Source organism: Falco punctatus (assembly GCF_963210335.1).
Source record: "Falco punctatus genome assembly, chromosome: Z".
Lineage (NCBI taxonomy): Eukaryota > Metazoa > Chordata > Aves > Falconiformes > Falconidae > Falco > Falco punctatus.
Window position 1 is genome coordinate 17,347,964 of NC_137586.1, and position 20,552 is coordinate 17,368,515.

General features: G+C 36.1%; 1 protein-coding gene across 1 annotated transcript in view; it reads right to left on the reverse strand.

Annotated features, from left to right (window-relative positions):
• Positions 1-20,552, reverse strand: part of HCN1 (hyperpolarization activated cyclic nucleotide gated potassium channel 1) — a 201,974-nt gene that overhangs the window by 81,766 nt on the left and 99,656 nt on the right. The window contains exon 3 of the mRNA XM_080370955.1: positions 13,131-13,292. Coding sequence (XP_080227081.1) covers positions 13,131-13,292 — 162 coding nt within the window. The remainder of the gene's footprint in view (positions 1-13,130; positions 13,293-20,552) is intronic.

Sequence of the window (20,552 nt, forward strand, 5' to 3'; positions counted from 1 at the left end):
GAAAAGGATTAAGTCATAAATTATCTACTTTTCATGGGTCTAACTTTTCTTGAACCACCTTGCCTTCTCACAGCTTCACAGTAAGTATTTATGAGACACATATTCCATTGACACAGCAACGATAATACCATTTAACTGTACAGAAATGCTTGGAAAACATATGGGATACCTTCATAGCTGCAACATAAAACATAAGAAAGCCTCTCGCTGCAATTAAAAATTAAACTGCATGCTTTGATCCACAAAATTATCCTGCAGAGCAACTATAACATCCACCTGCTGAGTAGTTTAAAGGAATTCTGGTTTCTGGTTCTAGATACCAAGGATGAAAATGCTCTGACTGAAATAGGTAAGCCTGAAGCAGATGGCCCAGACAAGAGGACAAACCCTGGGGAAGAGGCCAGTCATGGGAGGTCTAGGATGGGCATCTGAGGGAGAGAGGAACAGGAAGAAGACCACGATCCTGAACAAGAGAGGATGGGAATAGTAACTGCACATTGCATTTTGTATTGTTTGCACATGAGTGTCTACGATGACCAGTGGTCCAACTTGTCCTAGGTTTTGTTTGCAAGAATGGGCGATAAGGGAGGAAGGCATAATAAAATTTCACATCAGCTGACTTCAGGTACTTCATTTTGATGGCTAAGTAAGTTGGTGTGTCTCCTTAGGCTCCCTACAAGGAAGATTAGTGCAGGTGCTGTGTATCACCTCCAGGGGAGAGTTTCTCTCTTCATCAGATGCAGCAGGATCCTATTTAGCTACAGCTGCCTCCATTAGCTTCCTGAGGTCCCCTGCTGATGGTGCCTCTGTTTTCATGGATGGACAATCCTCCCAATTTCTTCCTTGCTCCAATGCAGTGGAGAAAACAAATTTCTAAGAACAGTCTCTTTTCTTAAGCTATAGTTTTATTTTATGAGCCATGGGTTTACTCTTGCAATTGAATTTGACCTTCAGATCAGGAAAAGGGTTTGCCCTTGCAAAGGCTGAGAGAAGTCAGTGGGGCTCTGTAAGAGGTGCTGAACTAGGTGCTGGCTAGGTAAATAGAGTTCCACTACAGTGGCTTTAATGTAAGCATACTACAGTGAGATGGTATCATAAACCACAGGTAGGAGAATAAAGACACAGAAAAAGATACCTAATGAGAACAGAGAAATGCTTAGAATGCAAACTTCATAATTACTGACTTATATGGATGATGTTATACAGCAGAGAGCACGCAATGACAGTAAGTTCTTGGATTCAGGGCATATATTTGAATAGAAGGATGCTAAATTGCAAGCATCTTAAAGGACACAGATTCTAATGAAAATAGCATATAGTTACCCAAAAAACTTGTTATCTATCTTGCAAATGGTTGGAAATCTTCCTCAACTGGAAGCTTTGTATTTACTGGACACTTGCTAAATGACAAAACTGATCTTAAAAATCTGATAATCCACTGCATATCTATTATATGTTAAGTACAATCAAAATAATAGTCTTTTTCTACTATTAGCTGGTCCATTGAAACAAAGTCATCAAACCCAGTCAAGGCAAACTAGTACCATGTCAGCGTTTGATTATGTGAATAAATATAGCCACCCACAGCATTACGTAAAGCATAAAGTAAGTACGAATAGTGATAAACAACAATTGTTTATTTTTATTGCAACCATGTTTTGCATCCTCCAAGCACACAGGAACAGATAAGTTTTAGCTGTCTTACAAACAAAAAAATTATCATAATTCCCACCAAAAAGTTAGAGACCAAAGTTCCCACCACTGAAATTAGGTTTAAAGTGGTCTTGAATCAAATCTAATTTCATGGGTATTTTGTCCTTCCGATGTTTTCATTCAAAATCCCACAATTCTTGTTTATATTTATATATATATAAGCATTTTTTAGAATCAAACCTGTGAAAAGGAACAAAATGGGCAAAAATTCATCAGAGGACATATCAAAGCAGCTTTCATTCTTCAAAACAGAAAAATGACATATTTTTCATAATGAAATTGAGAGTCATTATTGGCTAGAAACACAGGTTATATTTAGGCATTTAGGTGATTTTTTAATTAATACCATATATATATAATTGTTAACTCAGATTATGCCTTCAGTGTCACCACCGTAAGTGAATAATTTAAATGGTATTTTTTCTGTCTTAAAAATTATTATTCATGAGTAGATTTTGAAGAATATCTTCTGGATAGTGTGTGTATAAAGATCTATATATTATTGGTATAACCAAGCAGTGAGCACTTTCTTATATCAAGTCCGAATGATTTTAAAAGCAAAACAATAAAACCAACAAGTTTTGTTAACCCTAGAAAACCTTTATCTTTTATTCATTTGTAGACATGCCAACTTCATGTTTCCTCAGATCATGTTGAGATGGATGACTGCACTGGCTCATACTGTTTTTTGAAAAAAGAGACATCTGCTTCAGATGTTACAGATGTTACATTTCTATGTAAACTACCTCATTCCTTCTTTCTCTTCCCTGCCTTGGTTTTGGGGTTTTTTTGTGCATGTATTTTGCCTTCACAATTCACCTCAGCTGGTTTAGAGTTAATACATTTATCGACCTGCAAAACACACTTGGTTAGGAGCAGTGCAGTTATACCATTATTTCCGAGGGCGTGTGGCATTTCTTGGTTGCGCTTCCTGTCAGCATTTATACGTTATGCTTTCTATAAACAGCTGCTTTGTAAAGATACTGCAGAAGCCTAAGGGAACATCATCCTTGCATATTCAGAACACTCACAAATAAACACATTTATTTTAGCATGTTTTTTATAATGCATGAGTTTTATATTTTTTTAATATTATATATATAACATATATATATAAATAAAATTTTATTTATATTTTTATATATATATTTATAATACTCTGTTTAGGCACAAAAGTATGTAACAGCAGGAAGGTCTTGCTGCAAGAGTAAAACCATGAGAAACAGTGTTAGAGAATAAGGAAGTAAAGGCACATTTTAGATACTCTATATTGTATTTGCATTTAACATACAGGGATGAAGGTAAAGGACAGGCAGCCTTTAGGTGAGTTATGGGTTATGACAGCTTATAAAGAGACATCTACATAGGTCAAAAAATTCCAGAGCCAAATCTGCCTTCATCTACTGGAAACGTAGCATGCCTACCCACTGCCCTTCAGTGTAACTTTCCAGGTTGAGCTCTTGCATTTTAAAAAAAAAAACTGAGTTAAATTTGTATTTGCTCCCACCAAAGGTTTTTTCTATGCTTCATAAACTATTTCTGAACATCTGAAAGTTATTCAAAATAAATAGAAAACTCCCTCAAATATTTTTCTGTCAGTGTTGTTTCAACAACATTTAACTTAGTTTAGGTTTGGCATAACTTTTCTAGTGATATTTACCATAATTTTCGAAGTTTTTTTTACTATTAGAGATTAGCGTAGGAATATTACATATTATTGCAAAGAGTGACAAATGATTGTTGCTATACCTTTTGTCCAGGACCACCGTTTAGTTACTCTCTGTAAAACTGAACTAACAGTCTAGGTAGATTCTGCTTGAAAATATCACTTCTAAGCAGAATGATGTTCAAAAAGTCATGTAAATCCCTCCCTATCTGTATCAATGCAGATAATCTGCTTTTTGATTATATGAACTATTGCCAAAGTGCTAGGCTGCCCTCAGATGCAAGCTAGCTCCATCCTCTTCCAAACATAAAAGCTCAAATACAGTGACTACATTCTAATGAACTGTTGACTGAAAAAAAAAAAAAAAAAAAAAAAAAAAAAACAGAAAAAGACAAAAATATTTTATGGAAATCCAAAAGAAACTACATTATCATATTTTATTACAGATTAAGCCACCTTGGAAGGACTAAAATGATACATGAGATGGACTGGGAAAAGTACAAGTCATCTGGGAACTATTTTCTTGTTTCATTCAAAATGCCAATTGGTGATTTTCAAAGAGATTGTTTCAAAGCAGACCTCTCATTGTATTAGCAGTAGTGCAAAATACAGGTAAAATTGTGTTATTGAACTAGACCTGAGAGTGTACATCTCTCTCTGATCCAATCCTATTCATATGCGATTGTCATGAACCCCAGCCATTCAAAACAAAGAGGAAAAAATATATTAAGGTAATGTCAATAATGGTTTTTTGACATTTAGGGAAAACTATTTTTGTTTTTACAGGTATATTAAATTGATTAGTAAATGATTTATAGCAGGTTTCTTTCTGCTAAGATTGTGATTCTTCCCACATGGGGGAAAAAAAAAAAAAAAAAAAAACAAAAAACAAACCAAACCAAAACCCCACCACAAATTAGTAACAGTGATGTATGGATCAGAGTCTCACCACAGGCCTTTCTTCTTGTATTATCAATAGAATCTTCTAAACAGTAAATGAAACAGACACAGAAATACAGATAGCAGAAAGAAAACAAAATTTAAGAGGCATTTAATATTTAAAGTAATTGATACAAGAAAGTGCTCACTGCTTGCTCATACAAGTAATATGCAAGCATCTGTATACAGACCATCTAGAAGATATTCTTCAAAGTTTACTCATGAATAATAATATTAAATAAGATGCTGCACATTTTAGATATTGTAAAATTTGTGGAATATTAATCTATTTCTCCTACATCCTTTCCATCATTTCTATTAAATCACATTATTTTCTGGAAGTTTTATACCTCTATTTGAATTATTTCAGTTTGAGTCTGCTTAAATGAGTGTATGTGCAGAAAGTAGTGACAGCAGAAAAGAGAAGGTAGTAATGTTAAAGAAAATTATCTTGTTTTTTTAAAACAGGGAAAATATATGTTGCATAAATCTGAATATGTTGTGAATATCCCTGGCTTATATGTAAAAAAAAGTATGAGCAAAACCAGTTCAGACATTAGGGAAAATCAGTAGAATAAAACAAATGAAAGAAAATGATAATGCCAAATATTTCCTGCTTTTCTTGTATTTTGGTAACTAGAACTTGATGCAAACTGAGACTTCCAGTTCAACAGGGACTTACTCTTGTTTAGCTTTAGCTTCACTCTGAATTAAAGTGAAAATGCGAACTATTAAAATTTTCATGGATTGAGAAGTTCATAAATAACCACATTTAAAAACACTGTTGCAATACCCTCTTGCCTCCCTATGGGATTTTGGGAATCCATATTATGGATCCTGTAGACTACTGATGCAGGTCTGGTGGACACAGGTCAGTGGAAACAAAAATATCTTGAGTATCTATGAAAGTGCCTCGGTTCAGAATTACATAGCTCACAACGAAGTATCTTTCTTTGATTTTTTCTACTGTGAAATGTAAGCATTCTAAATGCACAATTTCAGGTGGATAATTTTTACATCTAACTGCATGGCAACAGAGACTTCTCTCCAGACATGGTTTGGGATGAGTCAGGTGCTAAATAGCCATGTGTACAAATATCAAATTTGATATGTCAGAACCCCTCAGCTAAAAGCAGTAAAATCAGTGTTCTTGAGAAAACCTGATTGTGATACAACTGATAATGATCCCTTAGCAATAATATGCAGTTTGTGCAAAGCAACTTTATACAGTCTTAGAGCAAACACAACATGAATTAGACTGTGCATATTAATACAGGTTTGCAATTAAAAAGAGAAAGATTTGCTGAAGAACAGCTGTATATGAATGGTATTCTTCTGGATCTATTTACATCTGGATTCATTCTGGGAAACCTGTTCTCACATAAAATTTCCAAGGGTTCTGTTTTTGGATATTCCAGTCACAGCAGAAAAGGTCACCCATGCAGAGCTGCTTCAGAATAACTGTTCCACGTTGATATCCCAGTTCAACCTGGAATACCAACACATGCAGATAAACCCTTACTGTTAGATTTATAGAGGCAGAGCAAAGTAGACTGATCCAGCTCCCCCGGAACAAAGGGAACACCCTCTTCTACAACAGAGAAGCTGCGTTTGGCCATGAGGTGCTTACAGCTCCTCCTGAATATTCATTTTCAGGCAAATGAAGGATACAAGCTTCTAAAATATGACAGTTCCAACTTACATTTGTGCTTTAGTTCACATTTTTTAATTAAAGAATGCTTGAAGGCATGCTTTGTGATGTCTATTATTTTTCCCCAGAATGTCTATCAAACACAACATTAGACTTAACCATATTATGTTTAGTTTCTTGTATTCTTTCAAGTTTAAGGCTTACAAAAAATACTTAGTACAATTCCCAGAAATCCTTTCAAAATACTGCAGTATAAGCATTTATGAGTTGGGTTGGTTTTTGAGGGGGAAACATGGAAATTAAATTTTGGTGATAATCAGGCAATTCCCACCTTGCATCCACATTTTGGTAACTTCCTACTAGCTCTTATGATAACAAAGAAAAAGTGTGGCAATGTTAGTATTTACTAAGTACATCAATTTTCTTTTGCATGCTTCCTTTAATTGTTTCATTACTCTTACCCCATATAAGGAAGACCAGCTTTCTATCTGAAAGAGACAGAAGCATGCAAGGCAGCCAACTAATTCATTACAGAAGTCATCCTCTTTACCACCTATTATCACACCAGTAACAAAGTGCTACAATCAACACTTACAGACACGTGTCCTAATTTAGATCCTTTCTCTGTAGACCTGAGCACCAATATCTGCTAAAACAACTATCACCGGCAGCATTAAATAATTGTATCAATACTACAACACTGAGTTTAAAGTATTTTAGTGAGTGTAAAGGCAGCAGAGCTTATGATAATAGTTAAGTTCATAACACTAAACGATTTCCAGAGTTGGTGCAGTTGTGGGATTACAACTGGGAATAGCTTCTTTGAAACGTTGTTTTCACCTTTGTCTCAGTTGTCATCCAAATATTCATGGATAATGTATTTATACTAATGTTAAACTTTTTGGAAGTTTTAAACCTCCCTGTAAATGATTTTGCACCTTTATTTTTCAGCTTTGAAGGTTCTAATACTCAATTAGTTCATGGTATTAGCACAATGAGCTCAAAATCATAACCCAGGAACACATCAATGGTGGTAAGTCATGAAGAAGAATGCATTTGTCATAATTCTAGGTTAGGTAACCAGTGAGGTCTGCCTTTCACAGGATCTAAAACTGTTTATGCTGTATGTCAGATTTTTAAAAAGAAGACAAAAACCACTACTTTGCACCAGTGTTTCATGGCTTGAAAAAGACAAATACAATCTTAACCAGAAAACATAAAAAAACAGTAAGAAAATAGTATGGAACAAATGGATACACTTTCTAGGACAAGAGCAAGCAGCCATGATGGACATAACTTTTAAAGCACACTGTATAGATGCTGGGCTTGATCAGAGGAACTTCCTTAGTATTTAGAATCAGTTTCCTGTTGGCAGAAATCAATACACGGAAAAAAATATAAATAATGGCATTTTCAAAAAATATGAGGCACAGGAAATCTAATAACTGTTTTTACTTAGGAACACTAGAAATCTACTGTGAAATACACATTTCAAAAGTACAGGAGACATCAGCAAAATTATATAAAATACTATATCAAAGACAAGAAAGTAGGAAGGCAAAGTTATTATAACTTCCTTTTTTATCCTTGCAAAAGCAGATGACCTGCTAACCTGTCAGAGAACAGAAAAAAGCGTGATCCAAAATCTATGGGGTCTTCCTAAAGCCTCAGCAATTGTAGAAATGAGAACTTGACTTGTTTTCTTTTTCATTGACCATGACAAGCTGAGTTAAATCAACAGTGTCCTCAGCTACCCCATTTCTCTGCTCCTTGCTAGCTTGGCATAAAACTTCGGTATTGCAGTTAACACATGCCCTCAGTCTGCATTAAGCTACCTTGTCATTTAGCACTGCACATCTACAAAAATTTCCTCTACAGTTTCCTACAGTGTCAAATCACATGAACTAATGTATTCGCCTGAACTAATATACTTTTAGGCTTAACACTTGACCCCAACCCAGTGAAACAGGTCATTCCTTCATCATCTTGATGGAGGGAGAAATGGACAGACTCAGTGACCAGGTCAGTGAATTGTGCAATACAGAGCAATAACTGAATTCAGAACACCTGCACACTAGAATGGATATTATTATTTGCTGTAGATTCCCAAAATATGGGTACCTTAGTCCTAAGGATGTTAGTTACATATTGTTGTTATTAGTATGATCATATTTTCAAATCGTGTTGTAAATACAGCACATCTTAGTTGGGCAATTCCCCTGATTTTGGTCATAGTCCATCTCTGACAGCTCATTTCAATCTTTTATCTGTTCATAGAAGCATTCTATAACTACATAGACATACATAAATATAAATACATGAGTATAAAATACATTACAGTAGTAGAATACCTCATGAGATCCTCAGTGTCTCTAGTAATCAGATGATTCCCATATGTTCCATATTTTCTAAGCACCCAATTTAAGACTCTGAGATTTGATTTCCATAAGCATTTATTGCTCAGCACTGCAAATGAAGTCAGAGGAATCTAATGCTTTAAATGTGGCTCTACAGTATCTTGCCATATAATAAAAAGGTACTCAAAAACACTTGTGAAGCTCTAAATGATGATTATCACATAATGATTAAATGCAAATGATCCCTAATGGCCGGCTCTAGGGAAGAAGGTGCTAAGCAGATGCATTATCAAAAACCAGAAAATCCAATGCTGAATGATACATCAAATGACTAAAATGTATTCTTTGAGCTCCTTTAAGTAAAGCAGAGATCTTATTTAAAAAAAAAAGTGATTGTGTAATTGAAAATGGTGTTCGTTACTAAGAAATGTTGAGAATTAAAGTTCTGTGTGATATTACTAAATAGGTTTTGTGCATATTATACATATGTTAGCATAGTTCTTAGACCATTAAAAATCCTCCCATCTTCTGCATTTCTGAATTTCTAAATATCAGGTATTCATTGAAGTCATTTGTTTTACAAGGAGAGAACTTTCAGGCTCTACAGCAGAACTTCCCAAATTCTTTTCCTAGCAATGCTGATGCTGCCAGACATGAAGATCTGAAGTCTAACATCTGATTTCCTTTGCCACTGAGGAAATGATACAACACGACAGGGAGTTAATATAATGCAAAATTCCACTTCACCAAATCCAAACCATAAAATCCCCCAAGAACTGCAAACAATCCATCCACAAGGGCAGTAAGGAAAAGCCAAAACAAAGAAACCAGAGCACCTGAAGGGCTCTTGTTGAGCAAATGTCGGTTGACTGCCATGAGAAATACCAGCAAAGCAAGCCCTCTCCAAAAGCTTTAAATTCCCTTTTGACTTCTAAAACGCTCACCCTTCTAGTTAAATTCTGTACTCCTCTGCTACATTTTGATCCCACTAATGGAACATTATATGAGAATAATCTGGAAATACCAAGCATATATGCTCCTTAAAGGACTATATGTTTTCTTAAACATACATCAATTATTGCAAATATAGACAGGGAAATATAGGTTGGAGATCCTCAGATACTGTTACTTCAAGGACTAACATGCCTTTGAGTCTTTGCCATAGGTGATACAAAAAGCCAGAGCAAACTTCCAATACGACAAAAACTAATCATCTACTGCAAAGGGTATTTCATTGCAGGTAGTCGTGCTTAGATGGCCATATGGCATCAGTGGCAAAAATGTCATCTCTCATCATTACTTGACTCAAAACTCTGTCCCATATAAGACCTGGCTATAACTGTTCATCAGCTGGGACTTACATGCTGTGTTTTTGTAATTCACTGCACGTGAAAGCAAATGCAAAATGCAGAATCTCAGTTTGCACAGACTGACTGTAGGAGAGGAGCACTGTGCTTTTCTGTTCTTGTGCCTCCCCTGGTTTCAGCTGCAAGTTTTGCTCCTAATTTTTATAAGAACTATTGGCTCAAACACTGAGGTATGATAAAGATGTTTGGTCTATGAGTCATTATGGAAGCACAGTCTGAAGCAATATAGATCAGAAAGCTGAGGATAAATCATCAAGGAGCTGTGGGTAACAGCCTTTCTGAGCCAAGGAGCAATTAGGCAGACTCATTAGGAAAGTCTGTGAAACTTGTTCATAAAAGACTTTTTTGAGGAATGAAACTCAGAATCCTAGTGTTAAAAAGAACCACCCTAGGAATGGCATCAGAGAGCCATATACCCTTGCAGAAGTAATTGACTGAACTTTGTAATGGATTGGTTGGAACATGACTAAAAGTGAGCAGGGAAAAAACTGCTGCTTACTTTTATATTGTATTTACTGGTTTTCTTATTTTTAAAGAGAAGTGCCTCAATAATCTGGAAAAGGACAAGATCTTGCCTGTCAACAGAAACTCAGCATTAATAAAGTTGGTGCAATCAAATGGCAGTAAAGATACAAAGTGGGCAAGTGTGATCACATTTAGAAAACTTAAAGGAAGATGCCATCTCTGGTTTTCATTTCATGGGAATATGAAGGCCAATGTTCAGAACCGGTCAAGAAGGCCGGTCTGAGATTACAGACACAATATGGGTTCATCATCATTATTAGTATTATTATTGAAGATAGGCTCCAAATGTCATCTGAACACTTCTGTTGAACTACTTAGGCTGTAGGTTGGTGCAGTATTAACCAGTGCTGTTCTTACTCCTTTCCACAGAGAAGGCTTTCTATTTCATTTCATAGTCTACTTCATGATGCACCATGACATTTTAATCATCCTTTCAAAGACGAAGATCCAACCAATTTGTTTTGCTTTAATTGCATTCAGTTGCATTGTTTAGAGAGACAGTAAGCAAAAATGCAGCTTGGTTTCATTATCCTATTCCTTTGTGACATTAAATTTAACCTGTTACTTTTCTTAACTGTATTTATAATCTAAAATTATGATCATGCCTGTGGAATTTGATTACTTTCACATATCGGCTTGTACAGAAGAAACAGCTTTCACTAGAAAGCTTTTAGATGTTCTTGTAGTCTGCAACCTGATGCAACTAATGTACAAGGCAGAAGGGAACTATGGGCTGGAAGGGTACGCTGGGCTGTCAGTTGAGGAGACAGCATGTCATCCTCATGGCATCCTAATTCCTTTAGCATCAGGTTATCTGCAAACGCTTTGGCTTGCAATTGCCTTGCATATTGGAAAACTAACTTTTTGTCGTTGAGCATACATTGGCTTAAGTAAGTCTTCAAGCAAATGATCACAATGAATAAGTGTTAAAATTCTGCTTCAGAGAAAAATTGGTGTATTAGCCTGAGGTTAGTCCTTGTAACAATGTCATTTTGAGGTTTGTACATTAGAGCCACCATCCGCAACACGGGAAATGCTCATACAACACGCACACACACACACACCCCTTACTCAAAAATTCAGGACTGACTGAAATTCAGGAGGGACAATTTTGCCTTTGGGCAGATGTATTTCAGAATTATTTGACTCAAATCTGAACAAAACTCCAAATGTATGGAGGTGCAAGGACTTATCTTTACCTACTAATTTACTAAAGTCACTAACTAAAATCTGAGTAGAAGGGAATACTTTGACGGAGAGGTGCATGAGCTAGGGCTAGGGCAAGATCTTCTCTTCCTGACAATATTGGCCTTTGGCTATGGCCATCACTATCAGTTCACAGACAAAGAACTCAAGGGCAGAAGAAATAAGATTCTTATCTGACCTTCTGTCTCAACAGCATTTGAGTCCAAATCCTAGTATTAGGTACAGCCATTTCAGTAACAAATGTTTTAAAATTCAGAGTAGATTAAATTGTTGCATGGTACAGTATACCAGGGGAGTAAGGCACCCCTCTTCCCAAAGCTCTTGCAATATCATGAACATGAAGCCCCCACAGATTCCAAAGTCAGCTGTTGGTTAGACTTTGAATACACCAGCAAAGTATATAACCATCATCACCATCATGCTTCTATTCCTTCCATCATTTCAGAGAACTGATATCCAATGACAGCTTCTCTGTCTGTATTCAGTGCTAAAGAATTAGAATTCAATTCCAGAGCCTGGAAAGCAATCAGGAAATGTCTTGTAACATCAGGATGGGGGCAGAAAATGATCTAGCTGTTTCCCCCAGCAGTAGCCTGAGATATCCTCCTGATTCCAAGCTGGCAGTCCACAAACCTTTCTCTTGCCATAGGACTAAAATACTGCCTATCTGCCGATGCTGTGAACATAATCTTGCTCAGTTTTGATATCTCCCTACAATCTTGATTAAACAGTAACAGATTCAGTTGCTAGAAAAAAAAAATGGTGTAACTTTTGGAAAGGATCTTTCCAAGCCTATGTGGCCATTAAGGATAAAGTACTGTTTCCATAAGAAAACCTCACTGTGGGCAGGCAGAAAGAAAAGAAGGGTCTCCCTGAGCATGTTCACAGCCTTCTAGATTAGATGTAGCTCTTCTTATGAAAGAGAGAATTTCCTAGTTCAGTGCTCTTTAAAAGTGAAATACTTCAATTAAGTGTAATCCAAGGTTTCCTTTCACTTGTTAGCATGGTTTTCATTCAGATCTTTAACATGGCGGTAGCAAAATACCCTTTGTAAACGTAAATGGAAGATGTTACAAAGCAGAACCCAGAATGCAGCAGAATGCAAAGATGTGCCAGTCAGCATCCTGGTGACCTACTTTTTATTGTAGCAATCACATTTTTGAAGAGATGTCACTATTTTTTTTAGGAAAGCTGCACAATGAGATGTCAGCAAACATGCTGCTTGTCATTAAAGTTGTTGCTTGATGACTGCAAATACTTGTCTGTATGACTGACAACCTCAGTCAATGAGCTTCCACAGTAATGTGTATTATCTTGTTCTTAAAGGAATAAATAGTTATGTTTCTACAATAGAAATATGTGGGACTTAGCAAGATGCCAATCTGCAGTAAAGGTGCTGTTTTATGGATTCTAAAATTGCAAAAACTGGAGAGACACATGTTTTCAGATGCCCAATGACAGAGTTACCTTAAAACTGAAAGTATTTTCTGGCTCGTTTACTGCCAATGAGTCAATATCACTGTATCAGTGATGAGGCTACAAAACAAACTAAGTCATTAGCAAGCCGGCCAACAAAACATAAAAATAACCTTGAATAAATTGCAGGGCAGTGTATTAATTTGCATGTATTTTTACTCTTAAATCTGAAGCTAACTGTTTAGAAAAATAATGTTTAGAAAGCACAATGAAAAATGAACAATACTTACAACCATACCGTTTAGGGACACCCAGCAATCTGGTGGGAAATCCTGGAGTAATGGTACTAAAAACTGCAGACAGCCATCCCAGTGGCACAGCAGCAGCATCATTCCAATCAGATTAAAGATTCTCACCACAGCACTGGCCAGATCGTACGTCATGTGGAAAATCTGTGGGAACAAATTACAGGTGATGTACATGATGCAAATAATTTAATTCTCATTCGGCAGTTTAAAGGGGAAGAAGTATCATCCTGAACTTCTAAAAAAGCTGAGATTTCTCAGCAAGGACCATTAATTTGGGCACATTAATTTGGGCTGTGCTGAAACACCTGACACTTTGCTGCATATCAGTGCTACATAAGCTACTGAAAAAAAGTTCATTTTGGATAAAAATTCACCAAATGAAAAGTTTTCTTAAAGCCTAAAACTCCTTTCAGTTGAAGAAATTCTCAGAAATTAAAAAAGCTTATAAAGGTAGTGATAACTTTACTTGTCTGTGAACTTAGTGTCTAAACACTCAGAAAGCTGTAGGAGATGCAAATTCAATGACCTGTTCAAAAAAGATTTACCTTTGCATTTCTTACCTCCTTAAAAGCACAAAAATCTGCGTGAAGAAGCAATATAAGTAGATTTACATATTTCTGGACTGCTACACTATCCAATTTGCACGTACCAGTTCACCAAGCAAAATGACAAAAATGTAATTCATCACTCTTAATCATTACCAGTTTTCTTAAAATACTGAGAATCCTGTGGCTACTACACATGTAGTAGTTAAGGTTATATCAAATTAATACAATCATTTGGATTTCAATATATTCCCCTTTTGTTAGACGAAAAATCATAGAATCATGGAATCATTTAGGTTGGAAATGACCTTTGAGATCATCGAGTCCAACTGTTAAGCCAGGAGCACCAAGTCCAATACTTAAACCCATGTCCCTATGCACTGCATCAATGCATTTTTTAAACACCTCCAGGGATGCTGATTCCACCACCTCCCTGGGCAGCCTCTTCTAATGTATGACAACCCTTTCAGTGAATAAATTTTTCCTAATATCTAATCTAAATCTCCCCTGGCACAACTTGAGGCCATTTCCTCTTGTCCTGCTGCTTGTTATGTGGAAGAAGAGCCCTGCCCCCAAATTCTTGTCAGGCAGTTGTAGAGAGCAGTACGATCCCCCTGAGCCTCCTCCTCTCCAGGCCAAACAACCCCCATTCCCTCAGCCACTCCTCATAAGACCTGTGCTCCAGACCCTTCACCAGCCCCACTGCCCATCTCTGGACACGCTGCAGCCCCTCTGTGTCCCTCTTAAAGTGAGTGGCCCAAAACTGTATCTGAAAAGTGTCTTATAGCAAATTATACAGATATGCTTAGAAACAGCACAGACATTTTCAGGTTTGTCATGGGCTAATTTGTAGCATGGACAGCAGCAGTCAGCTTCCAAATAGTCTGGGGTAAAACACTGTAGTTAGCATTTTTCTCCTATAGTGGCTTTAAAGAACTTCCAAACTACTAATACAGGCATATTCTTTAGCTACTACTCAACTCCGTGAACTCAAGACAAATATGTTATGTTCTAATATGCATAATTATCACTCAGCAGGAGTTCCATTTAGAAAATTAAGAATGTCCAGTTGGTATTTCATGGAATTTTAAGTAGAAAATATTTAATTTTACAGACAGACATAGAAATCAGAGGCTTTAGTGCTGAAACCATCAGATTGCTAGAGGTATACAGGCATATTGGCACATCACATTTTGCATTTGTAAATATAAGAATTCACGTATGACAGAGACAATGTTTGTATCCTAATGTGTATACACCTAAACTAAAAGCAAAGATTAAGTACCCATACTGTAAATGAGTGCAAGTGCAAATATAGAGAGCATGTTATAGTACCTTTCAACATCATTTTCTGTTAGTGGGAGTTCATCCTTGTTTGAAAATGATGGTGTATGTTTTGAGTTCCAAAATGCAAAGCCTGCACAGTGTTAACATACCTTAGACATTAACTTCATGTTCAAAAATTTTTTTCAGTCTAGGGCATTTTAAGAGAATATATTCCAAATCCCAGTTTGAGAAGACATTGGAAACAGATGTTTGTAACATTATTCAAAATGTCATGTCTTATACAAATACCATATAGCTCCTGTCAAAATTGAAAACATGACATTGATATTTAGGAGATACTGTAAATGGAAACAAACAGAAAAGTGTTACCATTACACATTTGTCTTGTTAAGAAATGTATTTACACTCAGCTATTTCAATAGCTACAGTTTTAGCAGCATGATATGAACTGAGACAGTAGATGTCTGAACTGAAATAATTTTATTTTTAAGAACTGGAAAAAGTAGTAAGGACAACTACTCTTTTGGAACACTATCACTTATTCAGATTACACCTTTTCTACATGGTTATTATACCACAACTGCAAAGTGCAGATATATTCCTGATCACATGAAAAGTTACAGAAGTTCTGTCAGAGAAAGCAGGATTTGCCCCAGAATATTTGTTTGAAAAAGTGCAGCATGTCAGACAGAAACAACACATATTTTACACAGAGATCACAACTTCCCCAGGAATCTTCTATTGCTCCAGAAAAGCAAGTTATCACACCTCTACACTATGGCTGGACAAAAATCAAAGTTCCCACCCACACTGTTTTCATACTGCCTCCAGCTTCCCGTTAGGCTTTACCGTAAGACCAGATTTGAAGAATAATTCATGTATTGGATCCTGTGTGTTTTTTAAAAAATGGGTCACAAACATCAGAGCCAAACCGAGCACAAACATCTTCATTTCTACAGGGAATGTTTCTGAAATCATGCACCTAGGTGTATGTGATAAACAGGGGAAGATCTGGTTCTCTAAAACCCGCCAGAGTTCAAAAAGCAGCACTTGCACATACCCAAGGCTCCTGAATCTTTATCTTGCCTCTGTAATTACAGGCTTAGGCACCACAACAGACTGTGCATCTATCCTGTGATCGCAGCTGCATAAAAATGATGATCTACAGCTTTTTCACTTGCATGGAGCCCACTTTTGGGCATCAGTTCACACTGCAGAGATAGTCTGCAAAGCTTGTATCTTGATATAGAGTTTCCAAGATTTATTTTTTTTTGTGCTGGTACATTTTAATTTAACATTTTAAAGTTGTACAATAGGGTAATGTGCACTGGGGGGGAAAAAAAAAGAGGGGAGGGAGGGAAAGAAAAAGAAAAAGCAGGTGAATAGATTTGCCGAGGTATTTACTTCAGGATTTCCAAGCTCTGCCTGGCTTTTACGGATGTATCACTCCCTGCCTACCCCATAAGACTGCAACAGCTCAGTAAGCCTTCCCAAATGAGCCAGTAGAACCAGGACACAGAAAGAGATATTAGAAAGGGAGACTAAAATTCAAACCAAATATCTGGAGCAATGAGTTCAGACTAAAGGGCCTTGCTGAACCGAAGAGGTCTGCCACTGGGTTTGGGCTCTGCAAGAACTATTCTATCTTGCCACAGTGGCATTACTGTGTAATGTATGTTTTTATTCAAAGCCTTTTCATTAGTAGTGTACCTCTGGAGAAACGCTCATTTGCTGCAAGAACAATAACATACTAAAAATTTTATGTGAAACCAAATCCAGCAAAGGAAATTACTGCAACAGTCTGTATACAACACTGGAACCTTCCATCATTTCTGAAACTTTTCACTCTAGAAATAGCTCCTGTGAAGCTTAGCATTCAGGGTCAGTATTATTAAATGCATGAACATACTCTGGATATTATCTGGATTGCTTAACATGGTAATGTTCTGTCACCATTTCAACTATAATATATTTTTATTGCTCATCTTTTGTTTATATAGTCTATTTGTGTAGCCTGTTCTAATAAATGTGATCACTCTGTATTAAATAAAATAACTTCGTAAGAAAAATCTTAAGCAAATGTTTAAAAAACCTTTAAAACATCTCTGCATATTCTCTCTCCAGCAGAGAAAAACTGAGTTACTTTTTCCTAAAAGTAACGTCTTATGGAAATGTGTGCTTGGTTGAAATAAAAAATATTTAAATACCCAAAGCATGCATTGTAAGTGAACAGTAATATTGAGTCATGGTACTGTATTGACATAATTTCATTTGGATGGGGGTGTGTTGTTTTTTAAAAAAATAATAGCCACACTATTTTGTGGATTTAAGTCATATATTGCATGTTTAATATTTCATCTTCTTATTCAGAAACTGACTGTGATTCATTGAAATAAGAGTAGTGAGAGAAGTCCTATTTTTATAACATTTTCTTTTTGTAATCACAAAGCACAGTTCCTGTATTAATGAAATAAACCTTATTAAAACTCCTGGGAGATGTTTGAAGTGTAGTTTGTTAAGGAGGAACCAGAGGACAGAAAGCTATTGCTACTCATTTTAGCAGATGGTGGCTGGCTCATCAGCTGGTCCTCTAGTGGGATAGAAACAAATCTAGGAAGACCACAAATTGATTTACCTTGATTTTGCAGTACAGATGTGTGGTTAAATCTCTCTGTTTGAATAGATGTCCTATCAAGATAATATTCATAACAAAAAAAAACTCAAACACATGCAACTAAAGTTAGGCTCCTGAACGCCATTACTCAGGTAGTTAAATATAAATAGCCTGATTATCATTGAACACTCACCACTCACAAATGCCATTCAAATAAGCAGGAATTGCAGCTATAAAACACTTCCGAAAATCTGGCCACTTTATATTATATAGACTTCCAATTTCATACCTAAATATTCAGTTTAACCAGCACTAGGCGCAAATTTTCGACAACACATTTCAAAAAAATACTGGAGTGACATGAGATTACTGCAACTCAGAAAAAGTTCAAGTTCTCTTGAGAACTAGTTCTTTCCATATTTTTATTTCACATAATAGGAAAGATTTAATAGATAGCTCTCCTTTTTGCTTACTACTTAGTTTCATTCCAATTATGCATGATACTTTTTATTATTATCATGTTTGGTGGGGTGGGGTTGCTATAATACTGTAATTTTTCATAGTTTCCCTAAACTACAAAAACATGATTAATAATAAATTTAATTTATGAACTTCTGAGAGCTCATCTCTTCCCATATTATTTTCGTATTTTTTCTCAATACCCTGGAAACCTTAAACGTTTGCCAAGAGTTGGCAATGCCTCTGACAGTGGCTGAAACATAACCACAGATTAACAGTTCTAATATTTTGGCAAAACATTGGTCACAGAGGAGTAAGAAATTGTTCAAGAAATCCAGAGTTCACATGTTTTATTTCAGTTTTTATTCACACTTTATTGATGACTTTTTATTCCCACATGTGAAACAGGAAGCAGACTATTCCTTCCTCACATTTACAGTGGAGCATATACTTTGAATTGGTCCTCCTCACTCTGATTTCTGAGCCTGAGACAGAAAAACTGAGTCTTATCAACCCACTTGCTTAAAAGTATTGAAGGGCTGTCATATTAAGTTAATGGTACACATTTAGTTTAACTAAAGGAACACAAAATATGTTGAACTGCTGTCATGGAATGCACAGGTTACCTCTTCTGCCTTCTGATAATTGGCAAGTAATATTTTTAGTGTGGTTTTTAGTTCAGTTTGATCTTTAGGTTCAGTTTATTATCAAAATTGATGCATTTAAATTATCCAAATTCTGATTAAAAAAAACAAAACAAAACAAAACAAAAACAAAAAGAAATTAAAAAGAAAGAAAGACAAAGTAAGTCTTAGGACTTCCTAGAAAATTTATTCAAATCTCACAATACCGAGTTCATCCAGACACCTCTTCCACCCCTCAGAAATACTAAAGGCTAGCTTGGGTTTAATCTTCAAATTAGGATTTACACCATGCCTTGAGCAATAGGAAATGACACTCATATTAAGTGAGCTGTGTGGAGCCTGGAATATTAAATAGCCACAGCAGAGAGACAGAAAGAGCTGCACACATGCATGGAGGCTCTGGAAAGAATGCTGAAAGCTGTATGTACCAAGGGCAATGCTGGAACCTCAGGACAGACTGCAGGGCAAAATAAGAGTTAGAAAAATGACAAGGGGTTTTTGGTTTGATCTCTGGGTTAGTCCAGTATTATTAGGTTTATCCCTCAGAGCACCAACTAGACTGAGATTATAAACCACAGGATCCAAATTTTCCTACCTGAGCTAAATGATCACTTTTAAGCTACTGGTTGTAACAAAGCTCACCAGGAAATAAAAGGATACAAGTGAGAGTACAACACCTCTTTTTAAGTATCCATCTCTCAATCCGCTTTAAACAATGAAAGGCAATCATCACTTTTTATTTAGCCATTTCATATTCCACCAACTGATTTCAAAAGACGTTCTTTGTAAATACCACTTGGCATACTACGGGTCTGATCCAACTCCTATCAAAGCCAGTTTCTTTGGGAGTTGCAGGTTGCTACATTGCACACTGGAAATACATTTGTGTAAGTAGATGTAAACATGCACTGATTGAAATGCCTGGCCATGCCCTCAGAGTAACATTTCATACTCAGTGACTCCTGATGTGTGTGTGCCTAATTTTATGACATATAATTCATCATTGATAATTCAGTAGTAGAAAATATACACAACACTATTTAATCTATATTTATTTGTGACCTTAAGCTGATGACAAACACTACGATCTGCTTCTGCTTTAGTTCACCCTGAAGGGAAAACACCAGTGATTTAATAAACAGAACAAACTATTTTTAATCAAACATATCTGGAAAAAAGCCTATTTTATGTGACCTTTAAAAATTGTTATTTTCTAGATGGAGCCAATCTGACATTGGATTTTATAACGGAAGTTCCATTTATTCCAATTCAAGGCATGTACAAATGGAAGCCAGTTTCTGTACAGGGAGCAAAAAGTACAGCACAACAACATATAAATGTGACAGTGTGCCATATCCAGGTTAAACCTGAAAGCATTAATAAAACTGCTTTGCTGAAGAAAGACTTAGGCAAGTCTTGGAAAGGTCACATATAACCAGGAAGCAAAATCTATTTATAAATACAAATTCTGCAATATATATTTTTCTACTGTGAATTGGCCAATGCCATACTAATATATTACCTCTCAGATAGAGGGCATGACTTCACTGCTAAAACGTGTGGGTTTATTATCCTGTTATGATATGTGTGTGACCTGTCTTGACATCCAAATAGAGAGGAACAGTCACTTTAGTTCTACAACGAAGAAAACAGGCCAGGAATGACAAAACTCAGGATCCTGAAATAAAAGATACAGTGCTAATTTTTGCTGTGTTTTTACAGAGGTGGAGTTCTCTCTCATTCATCACTTATATTCATGACAGAAAGTACCTTATTAGACAAAGAATTTATGTCCATTAACTGAAGCAAAGTAAAAATAAACAAAGAAAACCCAGTTCATAGCTATCAGAAAGAC